At 44.1% G+C, this 14,939-nt stretch overlaps 1 protein-coding gene across 2 annotated transcripts; it reads left to right on the top strand.

Moving 5' to 3' along the window:
* Positions 1 to 507: 507 nt before the first annotated feature.
* LOC125286374 (kyphoscoliosis peptidase-like) lies at positions 508 to 8,265 on the top strand. Of its 2 annotated transcripts, none has more exons than XM_048231411.1 (7): positions 508 to 814; positions 1,807 to 2,449; positions 2,669 to 2,783; positions 3,449 to 3,566; positions 3,817 to 4,008; positions 4,215 to 4,405; positions 5,736 to 8,265. In XM_048231411.1, the coding sequence occupies exons 2-7, from the start codon at positions 1,838 to 1,840 to the stop codon at positions 7,052 to 7,054; spliced, it is 2,547 nt and encodes an 848-aa protein (XP_048087368.1). In that variant the 5' UTR covers positions 508 to 814; positions 1,807 to 1,837; the 3' UTR covers positions 7,055 to 8,265. The 2 variants fall into 2 exon arrangements, with proteins under 2 accessions (XP_048087368.1, XP_048087369.1); XM_048231412.1 differs by lacking the exon at positions 508 to 814 and adding an exon at positions 1,649 to 1,694.
* The last annotated feature ends 6,674 nt before the right edge of the window (positions 8,266 to 14,939 follow it).

Genomic DNA, 14,939 nt, shown 5'->3' with positions numbered 1-14,939 from the left:
GAGGGAAGTAACCTATACCAGTAAACCTGAGGCCCATCCGGGGACACTGGTCACTCGAAAACCTGGTCAGTACCAGCCAGTCCCACAAGATAAAGCAGCAGGGAACTCCTTTCCCAGACATGCACTCACACAAGCGCCCACTGTCCCTGACACACCCAGCTCTGCAGTTTTACAGCTGACTATAATAAAGGGTGTGGTTCCACATTGGATATCCATTGCCACTACCTCCATATGACTAACACACCACAGCACAGGGCCAAAGTACGCCGGACCAACTCATTCTGTTGATAGGGAGCCCATAACGACACAACAGCGTCATTTTATTATTTTATTTTCTCCTGCAGGCTTAAGCTTTCAGTTTCCCTCTCACTACACTATTCATCTTTGGGGATATTGTATGCATGTGGAAATATAACACTAGGAAATGGACGAATTTGTTGTAGAAGTTAAAATGCGGTGCTAGAGAACAAATGACAGAATGCCAATGAGTAAATTTGAATGCAGAACTGTAATGTAAAATGCACTTGAACAAACATTGTATCAGCGCCAACGAGGAGATTACTGGAAGGTATTGGCACAGCTGATACTCCACCCCTGTCAACATTAACCTTTATCTGTCTTCCTAATTTCTGGTAAATCCTATAATGTGGACTTCAGCCTGTAGCTAGGCGCAAGGGATAATATTCGCAAGGTGTTCAGGAGAGGAGATCCATTGCAGATGATGGTGGGATCAGAGAGAAGTAGATGAAAGTCTAGACACACAGATACACCACTTGCCAGAACAAGGTGCACCGCTGTCAAAGAAGGAATAAAGGTAAGACTGCACAGACAGACTGACGCACTAAAACAAAGTCTCACACCGCCATTTAAAGAGAGCTGTGAAGACGATAGTGAATTGCTTGATTTAAACTCCAGTGGTTGAAATGTCCATGGCCGTGATGTCATCTTGGACAAAAGCTACTGCTTAATGTGGTATGATTCAGATACTGAATGCATGAAAAGACAGAGACACTTTAGTGTTCAGTATTTCTTTTTGATAGCTGACATGAAACGAGGTACTACATTATTTAAGCTATTATTTTTACATTATGCTGTTTTGAATAGATACACTCATCAGTGATCAGATGAAATAGCTTGTCTCCTTCACTCCAGGAGACAGTTCCAAGAATACCAGAGGGAATTTGATTATTCACAGGAGAGAAAGACTCAAATTAAAAAAAAAATATTTGACTCGAACTCACATGAAAGACTAAAACAAAAATGTATTCATTTTTAATAAATTAATTTTATATTAAATTAAGATTTCTGACCCTTTCTTCAGTCCAGGAACTTGAATATCATCAATCAGAAACAGTGAAGTTAGAAATTAGAAGAATGAAACAAGACAGCCAAGGTCCTGAAAACATTTGCACAGTGAGAGCAGAGCACAGCAGAGGTTGAGGGATACAATATGTTAGAGAGGTATATTCAAGGCGTATTTAAGAAAGAGGAGCTCTATACCGGCAAGTTGATTTGAAGAATGCACAATGAAATATACTGGAGTAAAGTGAATGTTTGCATATTAATTAATTGTATGCTCTTGTTATGCTCTTGTAATCTGCAAAATAAGATGACACTTCACTTTGAGGACAGAGTGAAGTATTGTGTCCTTGTGAGAAGATGAACTGACACTTTACTTTGATGGCACAGTAAAGGTTGTGTCCAAGATATACAGTAGAACTTCTGAATTGATTTTGAGATACATTAAATTAAATTTAAATTATTTCTCAAATGCACATTTAAGCAAAGATTTCCATCTCTTTCCAGACACTATTGAAACACACAAAGACAAGACAAGATGGGTGCTGTCATCACAAGGTTGAAGGAGGTGCGTAAAAAAGAAAGGAAGCCCAAAAGCAAAAAGAAAAAGAAGGGAAGAGTTATAGTGGGAAAGAAAGGAAGCATGACCTCACGGAAGACTGGGAGGGCTAGCACAAAGCGCCGAAGGAGCAATGGAGCTCAACGTGGTCAGAACCAACAGAGAAAACCTCCGACTGAAGTGTCAACAAACACAGACACCGATAAAACATCACATATATATATGGAGATAGATGACAATGCGCAAGCTGCACATTTGGGAGGCACACAAGCTACTGATACACAAAGAAGCAAACAAAGAAGCACCAGGAGAAGGAAGAGCGGCACAAAGCGTAGCCAGAAAGGGAAAGGGTATGCCGTAGAGAGAAGGCCACTCAATGACATTTTCCCGAAACGTGGGGAAGACACGACGGACGGCGGTAAAATCGGTGATAACGACATTCAACGCGGCGGCAAACTCCGAGCCTCACAGAGAAGTGCCAGGGGGAGCCTCAGGAGGCGGAAGAGCAGCAGGAAGCTCAAAAAGCACCTGTTCCCAAGCCCAGCCGTCTTCAGCCAGATTGATGCCCATGCCATCAAGGCCGGAGAGGAGGTGAGATTATCGCATTATCATTTGACTGTTATCTCGGTCTCTGATAAGAACATATATTAAACTGGTGCCCAGAGGTCCAAAGTGCAAACATCTCCCCAAGGGTCTAGAAACCAGGCCAGCAGAAACCGACTTTTTGGCTGGTGGATATCACTACTTAAAAGACATTTCTGTGTGTATGTATGTGTGTCAAAAATTATATCATATTGTTTTCTTTTGCAGCTGAGGAGAAAGAGGATCTTCTCTGTGAAGGCCATCACTCAAGACATCACTGTGGGTGCAGCGACAGACCTGCAAAAGTTAAGGGCTATCTGGATCTGGCTGTGCCACAACATTGGTCAGTTCCATAACTCTAATCATCATTCTATTCGATACTCCTGACATCGTAATATCCATACCCAAGTCTGTTGCTTCATAGCCACTTTTAATAATATTAATAGTTAATATTACACTGGCTTACAATCATGAATTAGCAGGATTACATTGTAGCCATGCTAAATAGGGCCCCAAAAAAACTTGCCACAGATTCATTGACATCGTGAGCTTGCAAACTTGGCAAGCTCGTTTATTAGGCTTTGGGAGGATTAAATCATTATAGACCAATATGTGCTCAAGATTCCTGACCAGATAAGACCTTGGTGTCAAGGAGAAGAATATGCTGTTTGCCAAAGGCTGAACATTGCAATACTGCGAAAGAGATTACGAGTGTCCTTAAACACCCAATATGAGTTTATATTTGTGTACACAGCCAGACAGTGCTAGACAACCAGAGATACATTTGGTTAATGAATATTGCAGTGTTTAATTATGTGGAGGGAGCAGTTAATTCAAATTTAGATGCATTCTAAATTCTGAGTAAGTCATACCATGCCATAACATTTGTATTAATGTGTCACTGTTGTTGTGTAGCCGTAGTCGTTGTCATGGCTTGAGACGCCATCTCTGTAGCTGTATAATTATTTAGATGACATGATGAGAGTGTGCTTGGATGTCTCTGTATAGAATATGATGTAAGCGGATACTTGGGGATGACTGAGAAGATCACCTCACCTCAGCGGGTCATCGAGACTGGCCGAGGCATCTGTTGTGGATACTCAAGGTTGTGCATGCAAATGTGCAGGTAGGTTGACCTCCTGACCTCTCACATTGACCACTTGATGACAGAAACCTGTGAAGCCCTCCATATAGAGAAAAAGAAACACATAAAGAGAGATGAATTAATTAATTATTCAGTAGTGCTACAAAAGCACTCACAATTTGCTCTAGAAACTCTTCTGGTTCATGTAAACCTATAAAAGAATTGGGACAATCCATATTAACACATTCTGGTGATTTGCTCTTCTCCACTGCCCTCTTGTGTGGTCCTGCAGTGAGGTTGGGATCGAGTGCCAGGAGGTGAGTGGTCACAGCAAAGGTGCCAGCTACCGGCCTGGTCTTCATGCTGAACCCACCAAGTCTGACCACGCTTGGAACGCTGTGCGTATCCAGGGTCACTGGTACCTGCTGGACTCATGCTGGGGAGCAGGAAATGTGGACTTCACCAAAAGAGTCTTCAACAAATGGTGAGACAGGTTGCCTTGCCACTTGTCTTATACGTGAGATAGTGCAATTCACTGCTGTAATGGAAAAGGTCAATGAAATGTGTTAAAAAAGTTAAAAAAGTTTTAAAAAGGCCATAGGAAAATGTTAATTAAACGCCATGCAGAAATAACTAAGCAACTAATAAAAATCCATATAAAAATCAAACATATTTTTGTCTCTTGTCCAGCTACAATGAGTTCTACTTCCTGCCGGACCCAGATATGTTCATTAGTGACCACTTCCCAGATGACGTGGAGTGGCAACTTCTCAGGCAGCCTATCTCGCTGGAGGAGTTCCGGAAAAGGGTCCTAAAAACTTCCCGATTTTTCCAGCTGGGACTGACACTTCACCATCCCACACACTTCCTGCTGGTCACAGGTTTGCATTCCTATCTCGTTAGGAGGATTTGTCATAATACATACCGTGAAAGGCAAGTCGAGCAAGTCAAACATTGCTCGTCAACTGGTGAACAATTGTCTGATGTTAAATTAGTAGGGGTATCCTAATGTATTACAATGTTATTATTCCTGTTTGTCTGCTGTTTCCTTTATATCAGGGGTCTCAAACTCAAATGAGCTGGGGGCCAATTCTGCCAACGTCATCTGATTGGAGGGCCGGCTATTTCTGAAAATGCAATGTTCTTTTTTTCAAATACCACACAAAACTGCAAACAGAAAGTGCAAGTGTTTTTATCTAGTTTTAGACACATGTGCTAGCAACCTTAGCTTATAAATAAAAATATTTTACACTGGATGGCAAGCACCTCAAATTATGCACCTTTCAGTAAATACTGGATGAACATATTTGAGCAGGTTTACTTTCCTTTTTTCATATTACCCACATAACAAATTAACAGGAAAACATTTAAAACACAACACCTAAGATGTATATGGTTTCTAAACCACAAGGCCTACAATAAAGTATTCTGGTCAAATCAGTTCCTATCGCGGGTAATCTGAGTACCCAGAAGTTCGCATCATATTGCGGGTGACTTTGTAGTTTAGAGCCCTATTTCTACTAGCCCTGCTGTCTGTACCACGTCCATTACGGACACAATCATCACGATTACCACTGCAACCTCCAAGCGATGTTGGGCAGAGGGTCGAAATAACCATGGTATGCTTAGTGGACACCGTCGTATAGGCTACACACAAACGCACCTCCATTCAATAGACGATGGATCATAATCTCCAAAAGGATATTCTTCTTCAGATTTAGAATAGGTGAATAACATAGCCTACCTAAGACTTCATCACATGTAAACGTTTTTCAACATTTAGTGTAGGCCTATTTCTGCTTAATTTCTGCTTCAATTTATGCAACACTATGGCCTGCATCGCTTCCGCGTTATTACAAATGCACGTCTTTGTGTTTCTCGCGTGTAGCCTAATACAAGTATTTCCTGAAAACTTTGCGCAGCGATTTTGGGTTTGAATGAAGCTCTGGATGTCTAGCACATAGTGGAGCAGAGTACAAATGAGATTTGTCACCGTACTTGGAACTATCGTCTATTTTAATCAGTATCGTTGTTTGTCGCAATTAAAAATAGTCTCAAGGGCCGGATTACATTATTATTTTGACATACGTCGCGGGCCAGAATTGGGCCGGACGCAGGCCGGATTTGGCCCGCGGGCCGGGTGTTTGAGACCCCTGCTTTATATGTTGTTAGGTCAATAAACATCTTTACCTTTCTCTTTTTCCATTTCAGAGAATGGTGAGGCCACTGTTTCCATGACTTTCCCAGAGCCTCTGGAGTTCTCCTACCGGATCTGTCAGCGCAGTGGCAATATACAGAGAGAGTTGAGCACCTCTGCCGCTCTCCTCACTGTCACCACCACTCACATGAAGATGCGACTTCGACCCCCGACCCAGGGGTCCTTCGACGTGACTTTGTTTGCTCGAACAGCGAAAACGTCTGGTGAACTCCCAGAGGTCTGCAACTTCCTGCTGGAATGTCCCAAGCCTTCGCCTTTAGACAGCTTCCCCGAGAACCCATCCAAGTCCTGGGGCCTGGATCAGAACTCAAAGAACATGGGGCTCAAACCATGCCAATATCAGGCCGAGATCATGCTGGAGTCTGCCACTTTTGAGATGGTGCTCCAAACCAGCCGGCCTCTGATGATGCTGTGCACACTTTCCCACAAAGACCTGGATGAAGCGCTGGCCAAGAGATGCGTGGCCACACAAAGTGAACCTGACCAGCTCAACTGCCACATTCTCTGCCCTTATGTGGGCTATTATCGGCTGGTAGTGTTTGTAAAGGATAATGACAGCACGAGTAACTCATACAGTCCTGTTGGTACGTTCCTACTGCATTGTACGAGCAGTGCCGTCATTAACATCAATAAACTCTTCCCACCAGGTCTGAGCAATAACTGTGGGCCTGGCAATGAAACGCTTAAAGCCGGTCTTACTGATTTCAGCCACACCAGAGCCATAATAAACACTCAGCGGGGGCAATGTAGTATCACCTTTCGCAATCAGCGGAGTATGAAACTCCAAGCTAATCTGTCAAGACAGGAACGTCAGCAATCCAAGAACCCCCTGTCTCGCTACGTGCTCCTCTCCTGTGATGGGAAGGATGTCACGGTCAGTGTAGCTCTGCCAGGGACAGGGATCTACTGTCTTAGCCTGTTCGGTGGGCCTGCGACCTCTACCTCCTTATCCCACATATGCGACTACGTGCTGCGCAACGACTGGGACGGCACCCTGCCTCCGTTCCCCCTCAGCTATTCGATCTGGAATGACTGTGGTTGTGTTCTCTTCGAGCCACGCACGGGCCATTTGGAGCCCATGTCCATGGTGCGTTTCTGCGTGAAAGTCCCCAGGGCGATAAAAGTGAACGTCATCGGACAGGACCACACGGAGCTGCGCCTCAACCAGAGGAGCCAGATGTGGGAGGGGGAGGTGCACACCAGCACTGTCCCCCAGCTCCAACTCGCCGCCAGCTTCCCAGAGGGAGTGCCCGGAGAGTTGAACATCCTGCTGTGCTTTGACGTCCTCAGGACACCGAATACAATGAGATGAGAAGTCTGAGGACTCACTGCCTGTTAATTTGTTAATTAGCCAAATGATCAAGGCACTGCTTAATTTCTCACGCGTCACTGTACATTGGTATCACCTTTCATCATGTAGGGCTATCACCATCTTAATAATTAGGCAATTTGTTTTTAACTTGGCCTTGCGATTCTCTTACATGTGATAAAACACATCATAGTATTAAACTGATTATTTCAGTATGGCTTGTTGCACATCTCTCATGCCTTTGCAATACATTCTGACACACATTATTTCCCAGGTCTCCATCTCCACACCTGGGCACCTCTTACATGTGATAAAGCACATCATAAACTCATCATTTCAAAATGGCTTATCACACATCTCTAATACATTTGCAGTGCATTGAGCCACACATCATTTTCATCATCCTGAGCAGGACCGAACACCCTATCTATCTCCATACCAGGGCCCTCGTGCTGCCTCTTTACACACTTTCCGTCTCGACTTCCATTAACCAGCGATGTACACTCACTGTTATCTGCTGCCGCTCACTCTGCCCACTCTGTTGGAGGGGTGAGCGATGTGAAGCCAGGCCACGGGGGGCTATTATATATCGTGTCCCACGGGGCATATGTGGCATGTTCAGCTGGGTTAGCACTCGCTCTCTGTGTACCTGTCCGCTCATGCATGTCAAAGACTGTGCAAGACCCTCACACCCTCTTGAACATACCGCCTCTGCTATTTATACCTCACAGAGAATGGCAAACATTTGCCCAGCAGATTTCAGGGGCTGAGGTTAACCTCATGGACTGTGCAGTGGGCGAATATAAACTGTGACTAGGTACTGTAATGTATTGTGATGTTTTAATTGTTATGTTATATATACATGTAGATGGCAATATGTTAGTATGAGCTCATGTACAGTATGTCTCGCAAATGCCCTTTGCCACAGCATGTCTCACAATTGTCAGATATCACCTTGCATTAAAGGATTGGCAAATGAATGCAAAAGCTGTGGTAGAGGGAAAGTCAGATAAGTAAAGGCCAATATCTGCCATTCAAATTATTAGTGAGTATTAAGTAATGAAAGACCATCACTTGGACTTTGCATAGTGATTTTATGATTAATGTGATGATCATACTCCACAAAATATGTTAACATATGTCACGTTTAAATGCATTGCAAAAAAGCATGAATATCATGCTGAAATGAAAAATAAATGAATGTTGAAGCTTTATTCTTAAACCTTCCCCAGGTTTCTGTGTTTAGCAGTAGAATCACTAATCTTGATATAGTTCACATTCTCTAAAGGCTACCAATACCAAACCAGTATAGACCAATAGACATGTATGATATGCACTTAAATGTCAGCAAGCCTTGTTCCAAATCTTCAATATTTACATACAAGCATATCACTTATTTATATTAAATAGTCATAGACTGCAGTTGACACTTAACCTGGAAAGCCAGCCCAAAATTAGCCCCGCCCACAAAATTTGAGGTCAGGAAGTTGAGTCTGGACTTGTTCCATTGAGAAGCAACTAGCTCGAATCAGACCGGTTCAAACCAATCAAATTGTTTGGGCGGGCTTTGTATGATGATGGACAGATGAACAACGATGCCTCATCTATCACGTCACCTGAGCGTGCTTCAATTAATTTTGTTTGCAACAAAAAGACTGTCGCTAAAGGCAGACATTTATCGCGCCTGTTATACAAGATATTGATAGTGCAATAACTTTAAAAACAGCGTTGAGGCATTTGTGGAGAAAAAGGATGTTTTGGCTGTTCCCCCTCCAGGATTCACAGTAGGCTATTTCATTGCTCTCATTGGTTAGGTCTATCCAATTGAGTGCAGAGGCATTTTCCCTGTATTGGTTGAAACACGCCCCAAGTCACGTCCTAATGGAGCAGTATCAGACTCATATTCTGACTACAATTGAGTATTACGACGTCTTTTTTTGTTTGGGGGGGACCAGGGGGCGGTGTTTTGTCATTTCAGACAGCCTCTGATGTTCTACAGAATTGTTTACTTGGAAATGTTGTTTTTCGAGGCATTAAGAGTCTGTGCCTTTGGGGGGATATCATGGTCCTCCTGGATTTCCTTTTTTGACTATTTATATTTATGTGTCTCACTTTTGTGTTGACTCCTCGCTGTCCCAGATGAGCATTAAACTCCGCTAAAGAGGACAGAGCTGTCAGCTCAGAGAAGAGACGAGATTGAGATTGAGTTTTTTCCCCCACATCAAAGAGATAACTTGCCTTATCATTGTCCTTTTCAGATACAAGAGCAATTCTTCGAGTTCTTCGAGTAATGGGAAAACAAAATGGCCACCAGACCAAAACATGGCGTTTAAAAACCACAGCCACAGTGGTGATGGTAGACTAGATATGAGACTCTTCACATCTAATCAAGACAAAACACACTGCCTGGTTCCTTCATTTATAGGCAATCAGATGATGTGAGACAAAAGTACTGGGGCTTCCAATTTATTGAGTAGGATGAAATGATTAGCCAATATGTGTATAAATCACTGCGATGTGACCTCTCTCTCTATCTCTCTCTCTCCACTCTCATTTTATTTATGTATCATGGACTTCCACAACCCACACTGACAGCCACAATCGATTTTCATTTCCTAATTTCAACCAGGCCACAATAATGTTAATCACTGGCTCCGAGTGCAACTGACTATTCAGTTACAAATCTGTAACGGGTAGCCACTGTGGAAAGACCGTTAAATGAGTTTTTCTCTGCCACAACCTGAAGATTAGAGAAAAAATTATGAGATGAAGACGTTTTGTCTCAGTATGTCGAAATTCACAGGTGACTAAGTACTCCCAGCGGAGAGACTCCTGTGGAACATTCTGGCAAACAAATGAAACTATATCACCTTGCACACAGCATGGTGCTGACTCTCTGCCTGCAAGCATATCAAAGTTTCCAGGTTTCTCTGGAGGGCATTGAGTTATAAGAAAACAGCGAATGCTCTTGGCACAGACTGAAGTAGAGTTTCACTAGAGAGGAATCAGTCGTCTCCTATATGACAGCAGAGTCTTCAGCAACTTCCTCAAAGCAATATATATACAGAGAAAAAAAAACTTCTGTCATGAATCTGCATTCTGTTCACTTGGCATAAAAACAGCTGACGGTGTATTATGTAACCAGGATGATTGGCACAGGCTGAGGAAGAGACCTCTAGAGTGGAATCGATTTCATTGTATCGTTGTTATCATGGTCTAAACTCCTCGAAGCGAAACACAGAGACAAATAACATCTTCATGAATCTGCATTATGTATGCTTCAAACACATGCCAATGTGTAGTGCTACAGAGACCACATTTTCTCTCTCTCTCTCTCTCTCTCTCTCTCTCTCTCTCTCTCTCACACACACACACACACACACACACACACACATACATACACACAAACACTGAAACGGGTCAGATTTTTCCATTTCTGTGCAACACAGGACACACACACAATGTGTGGCCAGATACAACAACAAAGTCCTGTACTGTCCGAGATCTATAAATAGCCATGATCCCCACTCGGGAACAGAGATTAGGCGGCCACCTTCACGCTCTTACACAGAGGCGATAACTGCTTCGTACTACCATTTACCAGTTTACTATATGCCAAGCAACCATGAGGCAGGAAGCTTGGTCCAGTGCCCTGTTTAGAAGCCCTTAAGCAAAGACAGGAACCCTCGCAAGCTTTTGCATGATCTTATGGGCTACAAAATTTATAGGGGGCAGCTGTGGCCTACCTTGCAACCGAAGGGTTGTCGGTTCGATCCCCAACCAGTAGGAAAAATGTGGGCGGGGGAAGTGGTTGAGCACTGCTCTCCCATGCCCACATCCACGGCTGAAGTGCCCTTGAGCAAGGCACCTAACCCCTCACTGCTCCCCGAGCGCCGCTGTAGCAGGCAGCTCACTGCTCCGGGTTAGTGTGTGCGTTACCTCACTGTGTGTTCATTGGGTGCTGTGTATGTTTCACTAATTCACGGATTGAGATAAATGCAAAGACCAAATTTCCCTCACGGGATCAAAAGAGTATATATACTTATATATACTTAAATTCCGTCCAAATACATAATTTTACAGTGTTGGGTTCATGCTGTTAATGTGGGAGAGGATGAGCATTGCATAAGACTGAGAGTGTGAAAGAACATACCCATTGAGTATTGCCCATTTTGATTCGAGCCGGCGTTAGGATAACTGAACACAGCGACCTCTGTTCAAACACATCGATTCACAACGATCAGAAAAAGAAAGCACAGCACAGAACACAAACCTCTGACCAAGATTTTTCAACACTGCTATTGAGCTCAGTGCTCAGAAACAGCAGGCATAGAAAGCTAAATAAAAAAATCTAAGCGGATGAAAGAAGAAGTCAATAAGTCTGAAGACTAGCATATCTAGATGCTTAAGCGGATCAGTGCCTATCTGAAGAGGGGGAATAAAGACAGCTCACCTCAAATCTTATCGTACACACTAAAGGGTGTGTGTGTGTGTGTGTGTGTGGGGGGGGTTTGAAGGGTTACAATACCGCTGCTGTCATAACAGCTATCCCCAAAGCGTTGCCCAGAGCGCGGACTGACTTTCTCAGATGTGACTGGCTGTTGAAAGGCCCGAGTCGGCTCCTGGAGGACAGGGTGTGAAAGCTCCCTTCTCTTTTGAAAGGTTGTTATCAGAGTGCTGCTTGGGAACGAGGGGCCCAGCAGTGAGAATCAAAGTGGCCCATGACACCTCTTTGACTGCGAGGGGGACCCTGGAAGGGCAGAGAGAGACCAGAATGAGCGGCATGGCAGCATGGCCTCAAGGAGGCCAAGGATGAAAGGTAATAAAGCTATAATATCAAGCATGACAAGGTATCCCTGGCATGAGCAGGAACGTTTTACAGAGAGCCTGTGGAGACGGGGAGGTTTAATTAATGGACTGACACGTGCCCTGCATTCAAGTGGTGAGTACCACTTCAACTGAGTAACAGTTCAGATGCCCCTCTGACACCGTGATCCTGGTGCTGAGCAGAGCCAGACACACACGCACGCACGCACGCACGCACGCACGAGTGACAAGTGATGCATGAAACGTGCAAACAAGAACATGGAGCCAAGTGGTTTACAGTCAAGTAGACAGAGCAGGAGGGTAGTGACAAATACACCCCTCCAATCAAATATGCCGCCGGTCATCACTCAACAGAGCTGTCATTCCCCACGGCCCCCAGTCACAGAAATATGGAGACAAACAACAGCAGAAGAGCATTAGAGGTGTTTACTAAATTGTATCAGTTTTCAAGGAGCGCCCTCGTAGATTTGAATGCTTTACGTTGTGGTTATTAATAATTCACCTTATAGAAGTTTCAAACTTTTAACTATAATATCCCCTCTCCTGAGTATGTACTCATAGTGGTATCCAGAATGATGAGTTGAAACAAAAGTTATTATATAACCCCTCAGAGAGAGAGAAAGAGAGAGAGAGAGCAAACGAGGGAGAGAGAGAGTGTGTGTGCATGTGGGAGAGAGAGAGAGAGAGAAAGAGCAAGTGAGGGAGAGAGAGAAAGAATGTGTGTGTGAGAGAGAGATTGCTGCTTTGAGTTGAGCGTATGTCATGGTCCTCTTCTGGAGCATTTAACTGCAGGGTCCTTCACCCTCGACTGAACTCTTCTGTAAGAAGAGGTGACGCATTGAGAGTGAGAGGTGAGATAAATGGCCTTTTTAGTGATGGTGAAGAGGAGCTAAAATGCTGCTCACTAACACAGGTGCTGGATGCAGCGGCATCATATCTGCATGGCTATATAGGTTTGGATTGGGAGGACATGCTCATGTCTGCGCATGTTTAAGCAGTTTGAATTATTAATGTGAACGAATGTGTCTCTATTTGAATAAGTTTACCTTGCCTTTTATTGCAGAGCATCATGAAGTGCAAATTAGACAGGTAGGTGTAGTGAGGTGAGACAGCAAAATGTACCTAAATAGGCTACTGATTTTTTTGTTTTGGAGAGAAGACCCAAAGAACAGCTCCAACAGAGGGAAGATACTCAAAGGCACCACAGCTCATACATAACCATGGCCTAATTGGTTTCTACCCCATGTGTAAAAATAGATGCATTATGACTACAAATATATGATAATAGAGAGAAAAGGAGAAAAACGGAGACACAGTACAACCTGTGAATATAATGAATGGGTTACACTTTACTTGACAGTATCGACATAAGAGTGACATGACACTGTCATGAACACATGAACCCTTAACCTAACTTGTTATGACAAAAACCAAATGTAACTTAATAACAGAAATGTTGTTTATGTTGACTTGTTTATGACATGTTCATGACAGTGTCATGTCACTCTTATGTCTATACTGTCAAGTAAAGTGTAACCAATGAATGAATAATTCACTAAAGTGTTCATATGCTGCACACACTATATGTATAAAGTTAACAAAGACAAAATATTAATACGATTGTAAGGTGGCAAAACAACAAACTGACATCAGACAAACAACATGTAAACCAACACAAAATGCCAAATAAATATGGCTCAGATAAACATACGGTAGACTGACATATCCCCGTTATATTTAGACTGTATGATGTGATTGGGTAAGGTGTGAGGGGAGTGATTCTGAGACAGAACATCAAACAGCGACTACTGGCCCTGCACGTTTGGCACACAGGTGAGGTGGCAGAGTGCCAGAGGTGTCGCTGCGTACGATACGACAGCCAAGGGTGAGTACCAGGACTGGATTTGGGTCAAGGGCTTGCCAATCCTGTCTGTGACCCGGCCACCGCTGTGGACTTGCCTCTCCTCTCGGCACTGGTCTGGCTGTCGGCCTGGCACTGAAATGAACTTTACAGTACCAGGCACAAGTCAGTGAGTTCAGCGTGCACCAGTAAGTCAAAATAGATTTTCTAAAGCACCACAACCTTTGTTAATATCATGTGCATGCTATGCAGGTACTTCAAAAGCCATTTCAGTGTGGTTGTGTGTGCACACCATCCAAACAGACATGACCGAGTCACAACAGTAGCAACTGACAATGCTAAAAAATTTTGGACAATCAGTCACTTGGGTTTTGCTCACCGCTGTGTAACTATTAGCCACACCTGCGGGCTGGTCAGTAACGGGCAAAGGCTGAGAACCGTGGACTGTGAACAGGGGCACGACGGGGCACACGAGAGATGATACATTTTTCAGCCTGAACGCGCCCAGCTCTGTGGAGCGGCACTAATGAAGGAACCAGGGACAGGTCTCTGGCAACAACTGTCTCAAATCAGGCCAAAAAAGGAGTGGCTCGCAGCAGCATGGGACAAGTTCGGAGGCGAGGCCGAGACTGACCGGCCGAGTCTCTGGACGAGGTCTTTGTCTGTCGCCACTCAGTTAATCCGACAATGAAAAATGTACATCTCTCTGGACAGGGGCTAAAGTCTGAAACTTTTCCTGACTGAACCAAAGGCCAAAAACTGTTCTTTCTCATATCAGTGAGAGTTTGAAAAGTGTTGTTAAAGGTGGTGTGGGGTCATGAGAACCCCCCCCCGGCTGACTCACTCGTCGCATCCTCTGACAGGGATTGATATTACTGTTAAAACACTGTAATACTCGCAGGTCATTATTTGAGAGGTGATGTGAGAGAGGTGATGTACACTCTTGGGCCTCAGCTCGACAGAAAGATAAACATGGCACCCTGTGGGGGGCAGGGAGTGTGCGCAACCGAGACGTTCACAGCTCCCCGAGGGGCGGGGTGGGGTGGTGTCGGGTCGAGCTTTGTGAGGTCACTGAGTTCTGAGGTTTCACGTGGTCAGCCTCTTCCCAGCAGTTTGGCCATAACTGTTACATGTGCTCCCTGCTCTCTCTCTCTCTCTCTCTCTCTCTCTCTCTTTCTCTCTCTCTCTCTCTCTTCCCTA

Source organism: Alosa alosa, chromosome 21, assembly GCF_017589495.1.
Source record: "Alosa alosa isolate M-15738 ecotype Scorff River chromosome 21, AALO_Geno_1.1, whole genome shotgun sequence".
Lineage (NCBI taxonomy): Eukaryota > Metazoa > Chordata > Actinopteri > Clupeiformes > Clupeidae > Alosa > Alosa alosa.
The sequence above is the reverse complement of the archived record's forward strand: the minus strand, read 5'-3'. Positions and strand labels throughout refer to the sequence as shown.